This window comes from Pezoporus wallicus, unplaced genomic scaffold (assembly GCF_028554395.1).
Source record: "Pezoporus wallicus isolate ANWC-B61680 ecotype Strahan unplaced genomic scaffold, APGP_CSIRO_Pwel_v1 contig_3952, whole genome shotgun sequence".
NCBI lineage: Eukaryota > Metazoa > Chordata > Aves > Psittaciformes > Psittacidae > Pezoporus > Pezoporus wallicus.
In genome coordinates this window covers 11,901,119-11,920,772 of record NW_026635034.1, presented here as the reverse complement: position 1 = coordinate 11,920,772, position 19,654 = coordinate 11,901,119, and the positions used below count along the sequence as shown (strand labels likewise).

Here is a 19,654-nt window from a genome sequence, read left to right as displayed (position 1 = left end):
GGACATTCTGTATATAACAACCTTGCAGTTGTCGTTGCTAAGAAAACTCTAGCTCACTTGAAAGACTCAAATTTGGAATATAACAAATAGTAAAAATAGGTCACTACAATATAATTGTAAACACTCTGCACAATTTTTTCACATTGTATTTTCTAATATCTAGTAAAACATTATTTCTTAAGTATGAACAGTGCCTAATGTCCAAATAACATTCTGATTTACTGTAATTGTATTGTTATTTAGTAATGCAATCCTTTTCATGCAGTTGTTTACAGATAGGTATAGTAAATTATGTGACTTACAAGAAGACTGTGAAAGGGATCAATTACCGAGACACTGTGCCTATAGAACTCCTCAATCTATTTTTAAATATTTCAAAAATGGGGGGGAAAGTAAAAGATCGGTGTCACATTTCTGAGCTAAGCATTATCAGTAGTACTTAGGAATCCTTTTCTTTATCCTATCTCTTACTCGTTAGTAGCAGCAATGTTAATAAAACAGTATTTTGCTACCAGTTTAAACATTTAAAGTATGACAATAATATATATTTGTTTAACGAATTTTGCTTCCCATTATTTTCTTTTCCATAACAAAGAACCATAAAGACAGCAAATAACTCTCTCTTGTTTAGTGAAAGAGAGAAAGTAAACACTAATTATAGCAAATAACTATTAGTGTCAAAGGATTCCAAGACATTACCAATATATACTTAAGCATTTCAGAGCAGTGACCTTACCTTCATAACCAAGGAGAAAGCATGTCAGCAAGTTAGGACAGACCTCCTCCAAAATGGAACAAAAAGCAGAGAAAGCACTTGGGCCTTTTAAAGAGAGTTTATCTAAAAAATATTCCGTTCTCTTCTTGTAGCTTTCCTGAGACCAAATGTCTTTGTATTCCTCCAAGGAAAAGACTCTCTTGTAAACCAAATATGACAGCACTTTGTTCACATCCAGCTCATCCAGTATTTTCTCTCTCTGTTTGCTTGGGATTTCAGAAAGCCACTTACTCCTGTTTTCATTTTCTCTTTTCATAGATTTTATACAGTTACAAAACCAAGATTTGGCTGTTCTTCCAAACATTTTTATATTGAAAAAGAAAACATAAAATTCTACTTCTGCATTTATTGTGCAGTAGTCAGTATGCAAAGTAAACATAATGTAGATGGATAGAATGCAAATACATACTGCTGTCTGTAATTATTGTAATTCTAATGGAATAAAGAAGGCCTACACACAAATTACAAAGAAATCTAGCTCAATGCCTGCAGACTCCTAAGAGGATTACATTACACTAATTAGCCCTTTACAACTGTTAACAGCTTCTGAACCGTAATGATGAGACTAAGAATTGCTTAGTTACTGTTACTTTTTAATTCTGTAACTGCTCCTCAAAGATATCCCTTTGCAAAAAATAATTCATTCAACAAGACAGCTGATCAAACTGGAATAATCTGTACAAGCTGGTACACAATATAAGATGAAGAGTCATCTGTACACTTTAATTTTGTATTCCTCAGAGGCCATACCCAAACCACAGTCTAAATCTCCTCCACTTCTTATTCTTTCATAAAATATTTGCTTTACAATGCAATGGATTTATACATTCAGAAAGCACATTTCTAGAAATATTTTGTAATCCTATATGCAAAAGGTAAATAAAAGGTTACAGAATAAGACCTTTTTTTTGTGAAGATAAATATGCCACATTTTTGCATATCTGGATCTTTAAGATGTGTCCAAGCAAAATAAACGACCATATAGCGTCCATTTCATGAACCAGGTTTAACAGTGGAGATTACTGGAATCCTAGTGGAGGTGTTCTGCCACTCATGATCATTCATTGAGGATCACACATTACATAACCTCCCTTATGCAAATGCTACTTAATACAGGGACCTTTTTGGTCTTGTTTTCATATTTTATGTCAAAATAAATTCCCTGTATAGAAAAGGTATAAGTACTTCCTGCCTCCTTCTTCTCCTTCTCCTGTTTCTTAGTCTATTTCTTCTATTTTAATTACTTCTAAAGCATCCATGGTCTCACTCGTGTGGCTTCATCTGCAGTTTTCTTAAGGGTACTTTACCTTTTATGCAGCAAAAAAATATTTTGACAAGCTTTTAGGAAAACAAGTTTTATCATATTTTCAGTCCTTATGATCTTAGCATGCAAGCACTGTATCCTCCTATCAGGCTGCTTCTGTTTCTGAACTTTCAAGTATTCGTTAGTCAGCATTAAGTTAACCATTTGCCATATAATAATTTAGGTATTTTATTGTGTATAACATCATCTGAACAATTAACTAGCCAGGCTTCACAGAACTGGAAGCATTGCCCGTCACCTTGGGGCTATTTTAGATATAATAAGCCTTGTATGTAACACAGTATCTGGAGTAAGGACGAGTGGAATTATTTGTTATTTTAAGCCACATTAGTGGTCCCAGTTTAAAATGTTATGGCTTATTGACCATAGTGGTGAGATTCTTGTGCTTCTTCTGTAATAGTCTTCAATCTACTCAGGTAGAGCTACCAGTGTATTGCAAGGCATCACACACCACATGAAAGATGACCTTGGGGGAAGATAGCCTGTGAAAGGCATCTGCTATATATCCTAACTATTAGTCAGGTAGCTCAGCTAAACAAGGGTAATATGCAGTAGGCAGAGAAAGGAGCCAACCTATATGAAAGGCCTAGCACATCCAGGCAAGCTTTAAATGTAAAGACTCCTTTATAAGCCTGATTCCAAAGATTCGCTTTGATTTTTGAACTTCCACAGGGGCAGTACAAATACTCCCTCCCCCATTCTTTCTATATTTCCAATCAAACCTCATGCCTTCTTCCCCACCCCCCAAACTGCGTTCTACTAATTTCTCAGAAGGTAAAAGATCGCGTTAAAGCCTAGAACTCCACACAAGTTAGACAGCATCTGATGCCTTCTCAGTCACTCTAACTTCTGATGGCAAGTTTTTCCACTACTTCAGTAAATGCTACAGCAAGGCCAAAATTACAGGTTTGGGGCTTGTAAGACAGTGCCCAAAGATGAGAGGATGTAACCTGAATTCATTTCTGAGAGTTTAAACTCAAAACTAGGCCTATGGGGGTTTTTATTGTTCTGATAACAGATTGTCATCAGTGTCCTAAATGGAGTAATAAATTCTACACGATGTCAGATTAATAATGATTTTTTTAAAGGAAGCTATAGAGTATGTCCTATTTTTGTGTATGTTCATGGCAGTTCTGCCCATGACAGTCCATCCTCAAACAAGAGAGACCTATAGTAAAGTGACAGACGTAGGTGTTGCCAAGTTGCATCTCTTCAGAAAAAGAGCAAAGAATTGGTTCAAATGGAAAATGCAAACTGAAAAAACAACTCATGCACGAGTTGTGAATGCTGACACTTCCCAGCTGCTCAGCCGTCACGAGCACCACAGCAGAGAGAGCTACAAGACGGTATGTGCCCGATCAGAGGCAGGCAGGCACACCGACACCGCCCACAGCCCTCCCCAAGCCTCCCGAGTCCCACCGTGCCCGTGCGCGGACAGTTCCGGACGTTCAGCCGTAGCGTTCAGCCGTAGAGGGGCGGGGCGAGTGCGCTGCTGCGGCGGGAAGATGGCGGGCGCGGCTGCTGAGGTGGTGTCTCTGCGCCTGTCGCGGCAGGAGCAGGAGCTGCTCTGGTTGACGGCGGAGGTCGACCAGCTGAAGGGGCAGGAGGCGCCGGGCTGTCCCGCGACCTGCAGCCCCGAACTGCAGCGGCTGAGGGCCGAGAACGAGAAGCTGCGCTACCGCCTCTTGCACCTGCGCCGCAGTCTGGCGGCCGAGCTGGGCAGGGCAGCGCCGACGGAGCCCCCGGCCGGTGGCGAGGTAGCAACCGGGGTGCGGACACCCGCGGGGCCCTCCTCGGGACCTGCCGGGGAGGGTGGCGGCCTGGCGGGGGCGAGCGCCCGCATCGCTCTGGGGATGGCCAGGCCTCTGCGGGGAGCGGGGGTCCAAGCCCGAGCCCACGGCGGTCGCAGGTCTGCCTCGTGTCTCTGCTCTCCTCCTGTGCCCGGGGCGCTCAGCAGTGCTGCTCCCAGTAGCCCTGCCTTTGCGCAGAGGTGGTGTCATTTCGTCAGACCACCGAAACTTGTGCTTGTGACTCGCTAGGCTGTTTTAATCGCCCAGGGTCTCACTGGGAAGAGTTGGCCAGCGGTGGCTGTAGTAGTAAAATTGTGGAAATTGTGTTGGGAAGATGCTGCTTGATGAGCAGCATTGCCATTCCTGCTGAACATCAGAAGGGTGCAGTTCAGATGTGTTGTGAGAAGTCTTTCATCTGTATAAAGGGCACATCTTGCTTGTAATTGCCTTTTTAGCCCAATATTGCACTTACTGGTTTGTTTCTGGGTAAAGTATTAACGATACAGGGGTATGCTTAATATTATAACTGTTTTCAGAAAGTCTCCAGTGCAAGTCCAACTCTTGTGGTGACTCAAAATAAAGAGGAAAAGAAAAAAGAAGCTGTGAACCTACATCAGAATGATGTAAGTGATTATACCGCATAACAGAAGAGCAACTGTTGTTTGGCTGGGTTCAGCAAAAAGTGCTGAAATCTGAAATACTTTGCTATATTTTGAAATCTCAGATTTTGGGAAGAAGGCTTGCTATAGTATGCATATAGAAAAAAAAAGAGCTTCATCTTGCATGTAATTAGTGGACTTACTTATACGTTCTTATATCTCTACTTATTATGTCATAAAATGATTTGGGCTATTGAGAAATAAGGGTCAGGGTACTGTGGTTCCTGAAGAGAGTGGCAGCTCATGAATAGGTAGACAGTGTTCATGATAATTGAAGGCAGATGGTGGCAACACTAGCTGTAGTTCAATAGATCTTAATAATTAGCCTGATGCCAGACTAAAGGAAACTTCCCATCGACTATCTTACTGGAATCTGATGCTTTGAATGAACTGGCAGAAGTGAGGGCTTGTTGGAGTTACCCAAATTTCTCAGGAATGTCAGCCAAATACAAGTTCTGGGGCAGGAATACAGGCTGCTTTCCAAAGTCAAACTCACAAAGCCATTTAGACCCAGATTGCTGAAGGTGCAGTGGAGAATTGGAAAGCCATTATAAAATAGCAAGTTGGAGGGGACTATCCTGTGTATAATTATTTACAAAATGCTTTACTGCATAGTAGTGTAAATTCTGGTACAGTTAAATCTGGTCTCAGTTGGAACCTCTAGGGATGAATGAACACTGAATAGTTGTCTTCTATTTCTTTCACAGCTACATATATGTATGATTTAATTTATTTGTTACAGCTACAGCGTGAGCCAAGCTTCATAGAAGACAGACTGAAGCTTTACGAAGCACTGAAAAAAGAACATGATGCTTTGCTAGCTTACAGAGTGGCCAACCAAAGCAAACCTATCAAAATTACTCTGACAGATGGAAAGGTGGCTGAAGGGGAATCCTGGAAAACCACACCATATCAATTAGCTGTAGGAACTAGGTAACCTGCAGATTCAAGGAGCTGCACTTTTGCAGTGATACATCTGTTACAATCAGTTGTTTCTACTGTGTTGTATAAAATATATATGCCATGGTCAGTGGATGGTGAGTCCGTTAAGCTGGCTTATTTGGAAAGCATTGAAACTTCATCTTAATGCAGAAGAAGCAGCTGGATGAAGTCCTTGATCTGAGTGATACTTGAAGTTCTGTGCTGGGGTCGTAATGCTCATTTCCAATTAAAAAATGTAACAATCAGTGACACTGCTAGGAATGAGTATAGACATCTGTCATTTTTGTGAGTTACCAGATAATAGTAGAAACTGTTGTTAGTTTTTCTTCCAGGACTGAAAACTGCTGAATGAAACTTTCAGACTGTAAGGGTCTATACCGTAAAAGTAGGAAGACCACAGAAACAAAAATCCAAGGTCTTTAGATGCTATTGAGCGTGAGTGGGATATCACGGGGTTTAGAAAACTAAGTGCTTTTGCAAATCTGAATCTAAATGTTTGGTCTTGTGTGATTTGTGGTTTTTAGTCAAGCGTTGGCTGCAGACGCAGTCATAGCGAAAGTGAACGGTGAACTGTGGGACCTGGATCGTCCACTGGAGGGAGATTGTACTCTGGAGCTGCTTATGTTTGATAATGAAGAAGCAAAAGCTGTGAGTAAACACTTGATTGAAGGGTGAAATTGATTGCAGCATTATTTTTAAATCCTGAATTAAAAATAATAAAAAAAAATCGCCAAACTATTCAAGTAATCTATTTGTCATGATTTGACAAAGATCAGATACTAAGTACCTACAGTCTGTAAGTGAGTAAAATCTTGGTGCTCTTTTCTTCCCTTTTACATAAAAAAGTTACTTCTCAAACAAGATCCATAGTGAATTTCTTTATTTGTATCCTAACTTGAAATAGTCTGATGTATTCTAAGAAATGTTCTATGGTTTGACTCACTGTGTTTGAAGATCAGACACTGAAAGAACCAGTGAGGCTGTCTTACAGGTTTTTAAAAATTTTCCAGGATCAGAGTTGAGTCATAAGTGAAATGTGCACCTCCTTGTCCTAGCACTGTTCATTAGAAACTTCTGCAAGCATATTTTAGTTAATTAAACTATGAAGATACTTTGTGACACAGCCAAGTTTGGGTTTTTTTAATAGATTCAGTCTTAAACCTGTGTTTACACACTAGGATTAGACTTAATTTTATCATAGAATTATTCATGTTATCAAGCTTGTTTGAGGCATTTCAGGAGACTGTAAAGGCTTTCTCTTGTAACAGTGACTACAAAGTGACTTAGGACATAAGACTGGTATTGATCTACTGGGTTGTCAGTTCCCCTCTCCTGATATTTCAGGTAGTGTGCTTTACAGTCCAATTAATAAATGTACTGTATTTGAGCAATGGTAACTAATCGGCTACATTGCTTTAGATGTGGTTAGTGCTGCATAGGCTTTTAACTGGCTGGAAACTAACTAATAAATGACCAAGGTACAACAAGTACTAAGGTGACAGAATTGTGCCGAGATATAATCATCTTTCAGGCTGAAATACAGTGGGTCTTTATTGCTACATTTGCTATTATATTAGCCATTTAACACACTTCAAAATGAAAACAGAAAGTGGTTACACTCTCTCAGAATTCAGAAAACATTGATTCCAGTGTATAACCCATCTGCAGATACACCCCTCTTTTTTTCTTTTTCCTTTTTAGTTACACAATGTCAGTGATCCCATCGCTTGCTCATCTGACTTTATTTGCAGGTTTATTGGCATTCAAGTGCTCATATTCTTGGAGAGGCCATGGAAGATTATTTTGGGGGCTGCTTATGCTATGGACCACCAATTGAGAATGGATTTTATTATGACATGTATATTGAAGATAGGTAAAATTTCTTTAATTTTATACTTTAATACTGTGAATTGAAGCTCTGTACTAGAACTGTTTTTGTTCAGTCATGTTTCTGCATTTTAAAAGTAAAATTGTATATCTAGTATGGTTTTAAATTGACTGGTTAATCTGTGTGTACATACATATTGAGAGTGTGTGTATGCTTAAGTTCAAGAGCAGTGTTCAGCAGGACTTGCAGCTGTTGAATGTTCTGTAAAAAATGTGGTGTGTTTAGGTAAACTGTCTGAAGTTCCAGGAGATACAGGAGACAAGTTTCTGTGAAGACTCATGGGAGTTTGGTTTCCAGATGCCAGTCACTTGCAGAAATAGCACGTATACACTTAACTCATATAGGCATTTACCACTTTTGTAATCGCTGTGCACAGTTCTGATTTTTACTTGTTTATCTTTGTGTTGTCAGGGAGAGCACTGAATCTGCATCAGTGATAACTAGGTCCAGCAGCTGGGTTGAGCCTTTTTCTTTTTTTTAATTTTTTTTTTTCCTAAATCAGGTAAACTTTGAGTTGCAGATCTTCCAGGCATTTAAATGTTCTGGGAGTGATTGCAGTGGGTTTGTTCATGGTGATGCCATTTGTATTTCTGAGTTTAGTGTCTGAAAGCACAGCTGATTGTAAGAAACAAGAATACAGTGACAAATCACAACAAGACATTCCATGTGTTTCAAATTAGACCGCTAGAAAGTGGTCATTTAAAAATGGGAATATCAAAATAACTAATTTATATTTCTTTGCCCATGTCTTTTTTGTTTAGAGGTGTATCTAGTACTGAATTCCCACTGCTAGAGAACCGCTGTAAAAATATAATGAAAGAGAAGCAGCCTTTTGAAAGGCTGGAAGTCAAAAAGGAGATCCTCTTAGACATGTTTAAGGTGGGTCTTTGGAGCGGCTATAATTCTGATACAGTGATCTTTTAGAATTAACTTACATAAAATACGGCATGTGACTCACTCATCAGAGTAGTACCTGTCTAGTAAAACAAAGAAAAAGAATATCATCCTTTTTCCCACTCTTCATGTCCCTCTCAAGTGTATGGGGTGCTTACAGGCAGTAATAATAACTTTTCCTTACTACACAAACACCTCAAGTTCAGCGAGATGACCAAGAAATTAGTACGCTAAAGGCATACATTCATTCAGGCTCACTTGCAGAGACAAGTCAGGAAAGACTCTTTTATACAGTGAATATTGCCAGTCTCGCTGTACTTTGTTGTAATTGCCTTTCAGAATACTTCGAGGCTATCGGGTAATAATCACGATGCTTAACACATCCTCAAGAAAATGGTATTTTTGTCTCTTTCCTCTCTTGTTTTCTAACTCTTCTAAAATGATGTTGAAGTTCTGCTTATGTATATGTGATCATGTGATTTTTAGTTACATCTTTTACTGTTGCATTTGCATTATTAATACATAGTTTTTCAAATATAAATTTGAAATACAATTTTATTAGACCTTTTATTGATGTTTCTGACTTTTGATGTTTCTCCACACAGTATAACAAGTTTAAGTGTCGTATCCTTCATGAGAAGGTGAACACAGCAACTACTACAATATACAGGTAAAGAAAATCACATTAAAAGGTATGAAATATTTCTGTTCTTAGGTATATTTTGTTTAAATTGAGAGAATAATTTTTTGTGGGTTTTTTTTGGTGGTGTTTTTCCTTGAATTTGCAGTGTTGCAAATATATACTTAATAGTGGCTTTGAATATGTCAAGCATTAACTTGTTTGCCATTAGTGATGTATTTAAAAATGCTGAAGTGTTTTGAAATAAACATTCTTCTTCTGGTGTATAGATGTGGTCCACTGATTGATCTCTGCAGGGGTCCACATGTGAGACACACAGGAAAAATCAAGGCCCTTAAAATACTTAAGGTAGGTTTAAAATAACTGTGCATTAAAACTTAAGTAAACTATGGGTCAGTTTTTGATTTATTTCTGAATTTATTTCTCCTAAAGTGATAATGTTAGGATGCTTTGGATTGTTTTCTTTGCTTATTCTGAAAATAGCCCTTCATTTCTTTCCCAGCTCCTATTGTACAAGTAGGCTTTCATCTGCTTCCAAGGTTTACTGACCTTGGAATGACCATCACAGTAGTACATCACTGAAAGTTAATAGCATGTTTTTTTTTTTTGCTGGAGTATTGGTACAGTATCGTGTATGCTTAGGCTATAATGAAGAGCACTGCAAAAGTACTCAAACTAGGAGTAACTAGATACGGTGTGGAACCAGTTATACTATGCACAGGGGACAAGTGCAGTGCATAAGTTAATGTGTCAGTACTGTGCTAGTATCTCCAGCCAGCACTACCCTTAGTAGTACAATGTCCTACCTCATGGTAACATTCATCATAGTTGATTTTGCAGATTCCTAACTGAAGTTTATGGAACTCTGAGTTCCAGGGACTGTGTTAGTTTGTGAAAACAGCTAGCATTCAGCTGACACATTGAGTTAGTTTCATTTTATCTTTCCTGTTTTCCTACTGCATTATGTTTTCAATATAAACAATTTGTGCTTTTTTTGAAGATATAATGAGAGATCATAAAACATGCCATGACTTAAAACAAGGTACCTAAGTATAATAAAAATATGACTTCACCAATCACTTCAGTTTGTCTTAATATGCTGACTAAAAGGCAGTGCAAGAATCTTTGTATTATCAGCAAATCATGGATGACTGCATATAATTATTTTCCCACAGAGGCTGGGGATGGGGGGTGGAATCACAACATTTGAATGCATTAGTGTTTATTCCTCCTTTCCCTGAGATTATATAAGAGTAACTGAAGGTATGGGGTTTGTGCATCAGAATTCCTCTACGTACTGGGAAGGAAAATCTGACATGGAAACTCTGCAGAGAATATATGGAATATCTTTTCCTGATAACAAAATGATGAAGGAATGGGAGAAATTCCAGGAAGAAGCCAGAAACCGGGATCATAGGAAAATTGGAAAGGTACAGTGTTTCATGGTCTACTTCTCTTTTATGCTTCTGTAATAGAACTAATTCTTCTTTGTTGTTTTTCTTTGTTTGTTTTTCCAAATTTAATTCTATAAACTCAACTTGTCACTTGCATACAGATGTTAAGTTTACAGTGGGAAGAAGTTATGGGGTAGTCCCTTGCTTTAGGAAAGTGTGTCTTGAACATTTTTATGTAGGATCTTTTCAGATCCTATCTAAACTGCTATATTTTGCATAGAAGTGAGAAATTATTGGAAATAGTATGGTTCTGTCATTCTTTATTATAGGCATAAATAATGTAATAGCTGTGTGTTCGTACATGCAGTACTTGAGATGTCATGGATAGCATTCCTGTATTTCTCTACTAGATTAAAATGAACAGAGTTAATCTTATTTGAGTGTAAGTCGAAAGACTTTGGACTGACACAAGGATTATGACCCAATATCTGTTCTGTTAGCATGTGGTCTCCTAATTGTTGTGACCTTTGCTATGATTCTGTAGAGAAGGTGGATTTACAGGGAGGGTATTTAAGAGAAAAGCAGCTTTGTGAGTGTTTAAGCACAATGGACAGTACAGGTGAAAGCAAGGAAACAATTATTTCAATAACTTGTGTGTGAAGGTCTGCATCATTGGCCAAGAAGATGCAGACATGAATTTCTCATTATTTGCTGGCAGAAGATTACTTCTGTGCCTTTTCAAAACCAAATTGCCTAGTATCAATCAAACAGTTTATGTAGTGTTTATGTATCCAGTATCTATGATGCTGTTGTGGCTTAAGCCCAGCCAGTAACTCAGAACCATGCAGCCCTCACTCTCCACCTTTTACCTACACCCCCTGCTGCTGGAGGGATTGGAAGGAGAAAGTCTTTGATCAAAGTAAGCATTACTTAGCAACAAGTGAAAGCATCAATGTATTATCAGCAGTGTTCTCAGGCTAAAGTTGAAAACACAGAACTGCACCAGCTGCTAAGAAGGAGAAAAATAACTGGTACAGCTGAAGCCAGGACAGATGCTGACGAGGCTGTGGTTCTCTAAAGGTGTATCACAGCCACGCTGCTGAGCTGCTGGTTTTGAGGCTCAATTCTATTAAAGAATGACCTGCTCACAAGCTTAAGCCGTCAACCTTCAGATGCGATAGTTATATGCTTAATTGCTTTGGTTACTGTGATTGGTCAAGGCTTCAGGATTTTGAGGAAAACTCTTAAGTATATTTACACAGTGTCAAATGGAATTCCACTGTTACTACAGACTTCTGAGAGTAAGAACTAGATATAAATTAGCTACTGTTGTTGAGAACTTGTAAACCTGGAAATCATCCTCCTGCTGTAATATTTCATTTCTGTGAACAGTGTTGATGTGTGAAGTAGTCATGTTCTCCAGTTCCATCTGAAGTGGTGTTACAGCATTCTGGTTTTAATTTACCTAGGAACAAGAACTCTTCTTCTTCCATGATTTGAGTCCTGGAAGCTGCTTTTTCCTTCCCAGAGGTGCCTTTCTCTATAATACACTTGTGGATTTCATAAGAGTGAGTATATACTAATGTAACTCCTAACAAGCTTAATATCAGTTGTTGATCTGAAGTGGGAGGCCATTCTTAGAACTGAATTATCCACAGAAGGAGAAATGTCTTTATATATAAAAATGTACCAGATTTTCACTATGGTTATACGGACCTAAACTTTTTGAAAATATGGCAGAATAAAGCTGCTTTTTCCAGTTTTGCAAAACCTACATGTGTAGGAGTCCTTTAGCCTTCCCAGTAAGTCACCATCATAAGAACACAATTAGAGACAATAAGGCTTTTGCTTGTCAAAATATCTATCAACTTTTAAATGTTAAACTTGTTTTATAGGATGAATATTGGAGGCGTAACTTTACTGAAGTTGTATCTCCAAACATCTTCAACAGTAAGCTCTGGGAAGCTTCAGGACACTGGCAACACTACAGTGAAAATATGTTCTCTTTTGAGATTGAGAAGGAAACTTTTGCCCTTAAACCAATGAATTGTCCAGGACATTGGTTTGTACCCTCAACTGGAAAACTTACTTTACTACATTTATCTTTTGTGGGGCTGAGGTGAAATGATGTTACCACGTATGTTTACAACAGACTACTTAAGGAACTAGTGTATCCAAAGAGATGCCATGACAGCATCCCAAAGAAGACCAGATGTAATTCTTGCAGGAGGATCTTTCAGTAGGTCTGCACTAAGTGAGCTAGGTTTATGCACGTTAATAATATTCTGTACTACTAAGCAAACACAAATTGTGTTCAGTAGAGGTAAGCATCAGTTGTGGTATAGCAAATGAAGGTAGAGATGAACCAGTCTTGATACTTTTTGAGTTTGTTCTAGGTGATCTTTAGCAATACATTTCAAGTGCTGCACTTTCTCTGTTTTCCTGCCTTTTAGGATGCAGACAACCTAAATGAATACATACTTTAAAATTAATTACTGCATGTGCTGATCTTGGTTTAGTTTTTGTGTTGTCTTAAATCTTCTATGAGAAGGATAAAAGGAAGGTTCTTTTGTTTTCCTTCTAGCTTGATGTTTGCCCATCGTCCACGATCGTGGAGGGAAATGCCTCTTAGACTTGCAGATTTTGGAGTTCTTCATCGAAATGAACTCTCTGGGACTTTAAGTGGCTTGACTCGTGTAAGGCGCTTCCAACAGGATGATGCTCACATCTTTTGCACAATAGAACAGGTAAAAAAAAAAACAACCCAAACCAAACCAATCCCCTAAAACTAAGCAGCCCTCTCCCCTTACCAGTCATCAAAAAAACTGCAAACCTTTCCCCTCCCAGTGCAAACCATCATTAAACAAGAAAAAAATCCCTAAAGTATTTTTACTTAAACTTCTTCTATTGTGTTGCTTTGCAGCATAATGCTGCTTTTGATGGTTCGTTTTGTGAGGTTTTTTGGTTTCTGTCTAGGTTTAGGTGGTTCCTTCTTACTCATCTTAGCCATATTTCTAATGTTCTAATTGCTGAAATCAGTAGCCTGTTAAACTTCTGTTACAAGTTTCTGAAATAGCAGTGCCGTAATCTTATGTTACTTATTTTTATATCAAAACAAAGTTATTTGAGAGATGATATGATTGTGAATTGCATAGTGAGATTTGCTGCATAGGTATTGTCCCTTTAGAAAAATATGTGGGGCACCTAAATCCCAAAAGCTAAAATTTTCTGCATCTCCCCATGCAAAGAGAAAAAGTTGTTGACCACATTTTGTTTTCTGTAGTAATACTGGATAAATACTTTTCGTTAATAATGCCATAACTTTAGTAGAACTGTGTGACTAAATTGATGTGCACTTGTGAGGTCTGACTCATGCAGTTTGGCTCCAGAAGCCCAGGCTTAACAAGAGCATTACTTTTCTTCCCATGCTTTTAAGCCACCCCAACCTCAGTTCTCCCGTCACCCGCTGCCTAGATGTGGGTTTGTAGGATGTAGTTTTGTGTGATTTTTTTTTTCTTTTTAGTTTTTATTTGTTTAATGGACCCATATTCTGATGATGAGGAATTCAGTAAATCCAATAATGTTTTTAATTAAAAAAAATCAATATATTTTGTTTATGTTTGAGATTGAAGAAGAAATTAAGAGCTGTCTTGATTTCTTGAAGTCAGTGTATGCTGTCTTTGGTTTTACCTTTCAACTGCATCTTTCTACAAGACCAGAAAATTATCTAGGAGAGTTAGAGATCTGGAATCATGCAGAAAAGGTAATTCATTTAAAACCAAACCTTTAATATTTCTGTTTGCAGAGATGGATATTTAACTAAGTTCTTTCAGGTTGAATAGCAAAATAAGTGAAATTGCTTACATCAAGTGCTAAGCGTTGTCCTTATTGGAAATGCTTATTGAAAAGTGTCACATTACATGCAAAGTTTCTGTATAAAATGAGAGCTTTCTGATTCTTACTTAGTCCCTTATCTTGAACTGATTAATTTTTATTATTTTTTTTCTGATTAATCACATTTGTACAAAGAACTACTTTTATTTCTGGATTATTTATTATAAAGGAGTAATTTCTTGACCAGCAGGAGTCATGTTGCATGTTGACTCCCTCTGTATTTCAGAGGCAGATGCTTTGACTTATGGCAATAAAAGGCCTTGCCATACCTTTTATAAATTATACTCCTCTTTTTTTTTTTTTTTTCTGTGATTAGCAACTTCAAAACAGCTTGAATAATTTTGGAGAGCAATGGAGTTTGAATCCAGGAGATGGAGCATTTTATGGTCCTAAGGTTGGTGAATCAGCATTTTAATACAACTTTGAGATGGATAATAATACAGACACAATGCAGGCAGAGTATATGTAGTAACTGTGTTATTTTGTTTCACAGATTGATATTAAAATCAAAGATGCTATTGGCAGGTACCATCAATGTGCTACTGTCCAGCTTGACTTCCAGCTACCCATTCGATTTAATCTTACTTATGTTGGGTGAGTGGTTAAGTTAAATATCTTTCTCTTTGAAATGAAATAATTAAACCCAAAAAAAGGTTAGTTTCTTTAATTCTCCTTTAACTGACATGTACTGATGCTTTGTTGCTCACTTAACAAATGATGAGCCTGTACAGCAGTAGCCTGATGAGGAGGGGGAGAACATCCCTAGCTAGTAGAGGTCTCAGTCATGAAATTGAAGGTACTTCCTCAGTGTAATGGTAGGTCACTTTAAATGTAAATGCTGTTGATTGCAGGAAAATTTCCTGATCCGTGTTGTCTGCCAGATCTGAAGACAACTGATCATATATAATGCTAAAGGAAACTCGCTGAGTCAGTTTTCACTTTGAGCCTAGTCACTGTGTCTCCTTTGAAGACATTGCTTAGAAATTCAAATGTGTCTTAAGGAGCTAGTATGTTTGTAATTAAGTTCTCCATTCTTTTTGATCAGATAAAGTAAGTTAACTTTGAGGAACATAAACCAAATGTGAACGGTTTTTAATGAAAATCTCACTTTTGATTCTAGCTAGGAAGAGGCATGTTTATCCTCTGAGTGAATTAATCTTAGTACCATGTTGACTTGAACACGCATTTTCTGGGTTGTTTTTCTTGATAGATTTGATTTTGCCTATTATAAAGAGTTAGATGGGGAAGATAAAATAAGAATAGTTGTTTTTTTTGATTTGGCTCTATCTTGTACGTTAGATGTTCCAGCTCTTTGGTAGGTGATAATACTGTTACGAACAGCAGCCAGCTTTTTTTCATCACAGGATTGTATTTTAAGGAAATACATCAATAGTAGGAGCAGGTAAAATCATGTGCAACCAAAAAAAAAGCAAGACATAGCGGAAAAATAAGAACCAAGAACATAAATATTAAAATGCCCAGATGGAGCTGAGTCAGTTGAGTGTCTTTTTAAACTTAGGTGTTTCTGCTGATGCCATTAGCTATAGGCATGGTTATTTTAAGTCACTGGATTATTCGGTATTCCTTTAAAAGCTCAGGTAATTGAAAGTATATTTTTAATAAAACCAGTAGAGTTTGTGTAAGTAAAAGTTACTGTATTTTGTCTTTCCATGAAAAGTAGAATCAGAAATGTTAGTAGGATTATCTCTGTGTGAGCTGAGAATTTTTTGTTTTTTAACTTTATTCTTTTTTCAGTAAGGATGGTGATGATAAGAAAAGACCAGTGATTATTCACAGAGCTATTTTGGGATCTGTGGAGAGAATGATAGCTATTCTAGCAGAAAATTATGGAGGAAAATGGTATGTGGCACAAATACACTTCTAAGAGGTGTTTAGCAATGTATTGAATAGAGATCCTCCATTATGCCCCATATATTATAATGCAAAATAATATTCCTAGAATTTTCTCAAAATGAGTAGGTAAGATTACAAGAAAAGAAGTTGAATTTTATGGTTTGAGTTGCATGGCATCCTTTTATTGATAGCTCATTAACAGAAATTCAGTTTCATGAGGTTGCAGGAAAAAACATACAGTAAAGCAGAAATAAGAATTGTAATTGAATATATGTGTACTGCATTATTCTTGTTCCTTTCTTCTTAAACATAATGGTATTGTACTGGGAAGGTGTTAGACATATGTAAAGGTGTAAAGTGATCACAAACACAGACATGAATTAGTCCTAATATGTGAAATATTTTTTTAAGTTGTAAGATGTGTCATTTCATCTTGAATGAACTCTGAAGGTATTTCTTTGTGAATGTATTTAAAGTATTAAGGAAAAGGTAATACTTGCTTTTAGCCACCTACATGACTGTTCACGTTTCACTATAAAATTATATAAAAAAACCTAGAAATCATATGAAAAAGTCAAGTTCTGTTGGAAGCTGTGAATGCAGCTGGGAAGTAAACAGAAGTTCTGCGTATGTTTTACTGGAATCAATATATTTACTATTTTTATGTGAACTTGAGGAAGGTAACCTATTTTTCAACACCCTTAGCTAACATAAATACTTTTATAAAGTAAAGAAATTGTTGTTAGGAAAGTGACTGGATAGTAATGCAAATGTAATATGCATATTTATTTCATATTTTTCTTGTCCTGCTTGCCAGGCCGTTCTGGCTGTCTCCACGGCAGGTCATGGTTGTGCCTGTGGGACCTACTTCCGAAGAATATGCACAGCAGGTGAGAGTAGGGCCTTCCTTTTTATAGTAGCAAGCAGTTTTTAATAGCTAGGACAAATAATCTTTGTCCTAGAAAAAAGAGTGAATGCTGTAATAATTGCAGAGACGTATTGGGGAAGGGGGGTGTGTGTGTAAATCTTTCCATGTAGTCTAAAATTTGTATAAGCCTGAGATAGGGTTATGTAACTTTCAAGTGTGTTGGGTTCTGTAACTATCTACATACTTGAGCAATTATTACAGAAGAAAACATTCTGGATGACAAACCTTGTATACTGTTTCATTACAGGATTATCTGCTTAAAGTAGAGGCAGAGCTGATTTCTTCCATTTCCCAGCATTTATACTGTTGACTACATTATATTTGACCATGGTTGGGTTTACCCCTTTCTCCTGCTTTTCCTTTAATGCAAGCATAAGTGGGTTTGTTCATTCTCTTCTTTCTTATTTCTCAGTGAGGAAACATTTCTGGCATTGCGCAGTGTAGCTGTGTGAGGAAATCAAGTATTTGATATGGATGTTACCTTGTATTGTAATCTAACTGGAGTCCTGCTAAGCCCTCAAGTGTGTGTGCAGTTTTCTGCCAATAACTTAATGGACTTACAGTGATTCACAAGAGCAAATTATGCATATACACAAATTATTGGAAGAGATCAGGGATTACAGCACGTATAAATTTATGTTGTAGAATATATACTGTAATATTGAGTGGTTTGTTCTTTGTTTTTTTTTTAGGTTTGCAGCAAATTTTTTAAAGCAGGATTTATGTCCGATGTGGATCTAGATCAAAGTTGCACATTAAACAAGAAAATTAGAAATGCACAGCTGGCCCAGTATAACTTTATCTTGGGTAATTGCAGCATCACATTTCTGAGTATCATTTAAATTTTAATGTCAGGCACAGAGTTTGTCTAGACTCTTGTTTTGTAATGTAGGTAGTCAGTTTTATATTGTTTGTGCTATGTCTTGCAGTGGTTGGAGAGAAGGAGAAAGCAAATAATGCTGTCAACGTGCGAACAAGAGACAACAAAGTTCATGGAGAAATTTCAGTATCTTCTGCTATTGAAAAACTCAAGAAATTAAAGAGTTCACGTATTCCATATGCAGAAGAAGAATTCTGATCTTGCCATTAGGAAAAATAATTATTAGCTGCTCATGTGAAATGGTATTTCTTTCCTTCCTGTACAGCAGTTTAATGGATATGCAAAATAGACACACGTAGCAATGTTGGTGCTATAGGAACAGCATGAGAGGACAGATGGAACTGCCAAATCCTTTAACAGTTGCATGGGATTCCAATCTGTGCAACTTGCAGAACGCTTATTCTAAAAGTCCTACACCTCTGCTAAAGTGCGTAGGGTTTGCTATGGAAATAAATCATGAGGAATGGGAGGCAGGGAGCTGTACTGGCTGCTGCTGTGACTGCTGATGTGACCTGGAATCCAAAGCTTGGCAGATGCAGGAGGAGCATCTTGGTTTATTTTTTTTTTTCTAACTCCAGATTATATCAAATTTATTTGTGAAGGAGTGGCAGGGGAAACGGCTTGTTCACAGGCTGCAAGTACATGAGTGTCAATTGGAAGTATAAGTGGTACAAGGTGCTGATTGAGTTGGTCTGATACTTGGTTCTTGTAAAGGTGATTACCAAGAATGAAGTTGAATTACCCACCCTATCTGTGTGTGTGGAGTGTTTTATTTTTTCCGGTGTTTGCTGTTGATACGTTTTTTTTTCTAGAACAAGCAAACCTTTGAAAAAACTCTGTAATTTTTTGCTGTATTTGTTTGGGACACTGAAACCACTGAAACAGGGCAGATGACAATTTTAAAACACAGCATGTTTGAATTTACAGTGGCCATATTTATCTGACTTCTTCATGCTTAGAAATTATTTTGAAGTTACTCTTGCAGGCAATAGAATCAGGTTGTTTTTTTTTTTTAGGTAAGTTTTCATGACTTTTTTGCTTTTATATGCCTTTTTTACTTACAATGCATAGATAATGTTAAATACATTACTCAGTTATCCAAGCTATGCAGCTGTAGCTGTTGTGATTTAATATCACTGAAATGAAGCAGAAAATGCTACACAGCACATAAGTGTTATATAAATAAAAATCTAGTGCTTTACTTGCGTGATGGGTGTAGAGATGTGTGGTCAATCAGCCTATTTTTGTATTAGGTTGCTTGAGTACCTGTTTTTACCCACTGCATTTCCCCTTCTTGTTAAAGGAGAAGAAAAAATTAGAGCAGCAAGTGCCAGGGCCCTGTTCTGTTCCACTTCACAGAATTAAGGTGGGCTGTGGAGACTAATTCATGTTTATATTTAATAATATATTTTATATGCAATATTTGATTTATTCAGAATGTAGAAACCCCATGTTTGGTTTGGTTTTTAGTTTGTTTTTTTTCCCCCCAGTAAACTTCTAGGTTTTGCAAATAAAACCTAGGATTTTAGCATGCATTGTTAGCCTTTTATGTTTTGCGACATTGTTTGGATGACCTGCGGCAAAAAGAGGGTCACGGAGGGATATAAATCCATGAAAATAATGTAAGATTTTTCTACAGGGAGCAATAGGTAGAGAGACGGGGCTCAGCAGCGCGAGGAAAGCAGCAGTCTCAGGGATAAAACGAGTCCGCCATCGATAGCATCCCGCAGGCGCTGGTCTGGCAGCCAAGGCGGAGCCTGCCTCTTCCCCCCTTCCCGCCGGGCGGAGCTGC

The 19,654-nt window shown here is 37.5% G+C and overlaps 2 protein-coding genes across 3 annotated transcripts in view; one reads left to right on the top strand and one right to left on the bottom strand.

The window, feature by feature from the left end:
- The window catches only part of TJP1 (tight junction protein 1), a 195,340-nt gene extending 193,389 nt beyond the window's left edge, over positions 1 to 1,951 (bottom strand). Inside the window, exon 1 of one of the 2 annotated variants that reach the window (XM_057398917.1) lies at positions 737 to 1,951. In XM_057398917.1, coding sequence (XP_057254900.1) covers positions 737 to 1,154 — 418 coding nt within the window. In that variant the 5' untranslated portion in view covers positions 1,155 to 1,951. The remainder of the gene's footprint in view (positions 1 to 736) is intronic. The other variant, XM_057398925.1, reaches the window with a different exon arrangement.
- Positions 1,952 to 3,588: 1,637 nt separating this feature from the next.
- On the top strand, positions 3,589 to 18,125 carry TARS3 (threonyl-tRNA synthetase 3). Its single transcript, XM_057398814.1, has 19 exons — positions 3,589 to 3,856; positions 4,426 to 4,512; positions 5,291 to 5,481; positions 6,015 to 6,138; positions 7,242 to 7,363; positions 8,140 to 8,257; positions 8,878 to 8,942; positions 9,182 to 9,260; positions 10,196 to 10,342; positions 11,776 to 11,874; positions 12,202 to 12,368; positions 12,891 to 13,053; positions 13,932 to 14,069; positions 14,517 to 14,594; positions 14,694 to 14,794; positions 15,956 to 16,060; positions 16,872 to 16,944; positions 17,675 to 17,789; positions 17,912 to 18,125. The coding sequence occupies exons 1-19, from the start codon at positions 3,605 to 3,607 to the stop codon at positions 18,058 to 18,060; spliced, it is 2,373 nt and encodes a 790-aa protein (XP_057254797.1). The 5' UTR covers positions 3,589 to 3,604; the 3' UTR covers positions 18,061 to 18,125.
- Positions 18,126 to 19,654: the final 1,529 nt, after the last annotated feature.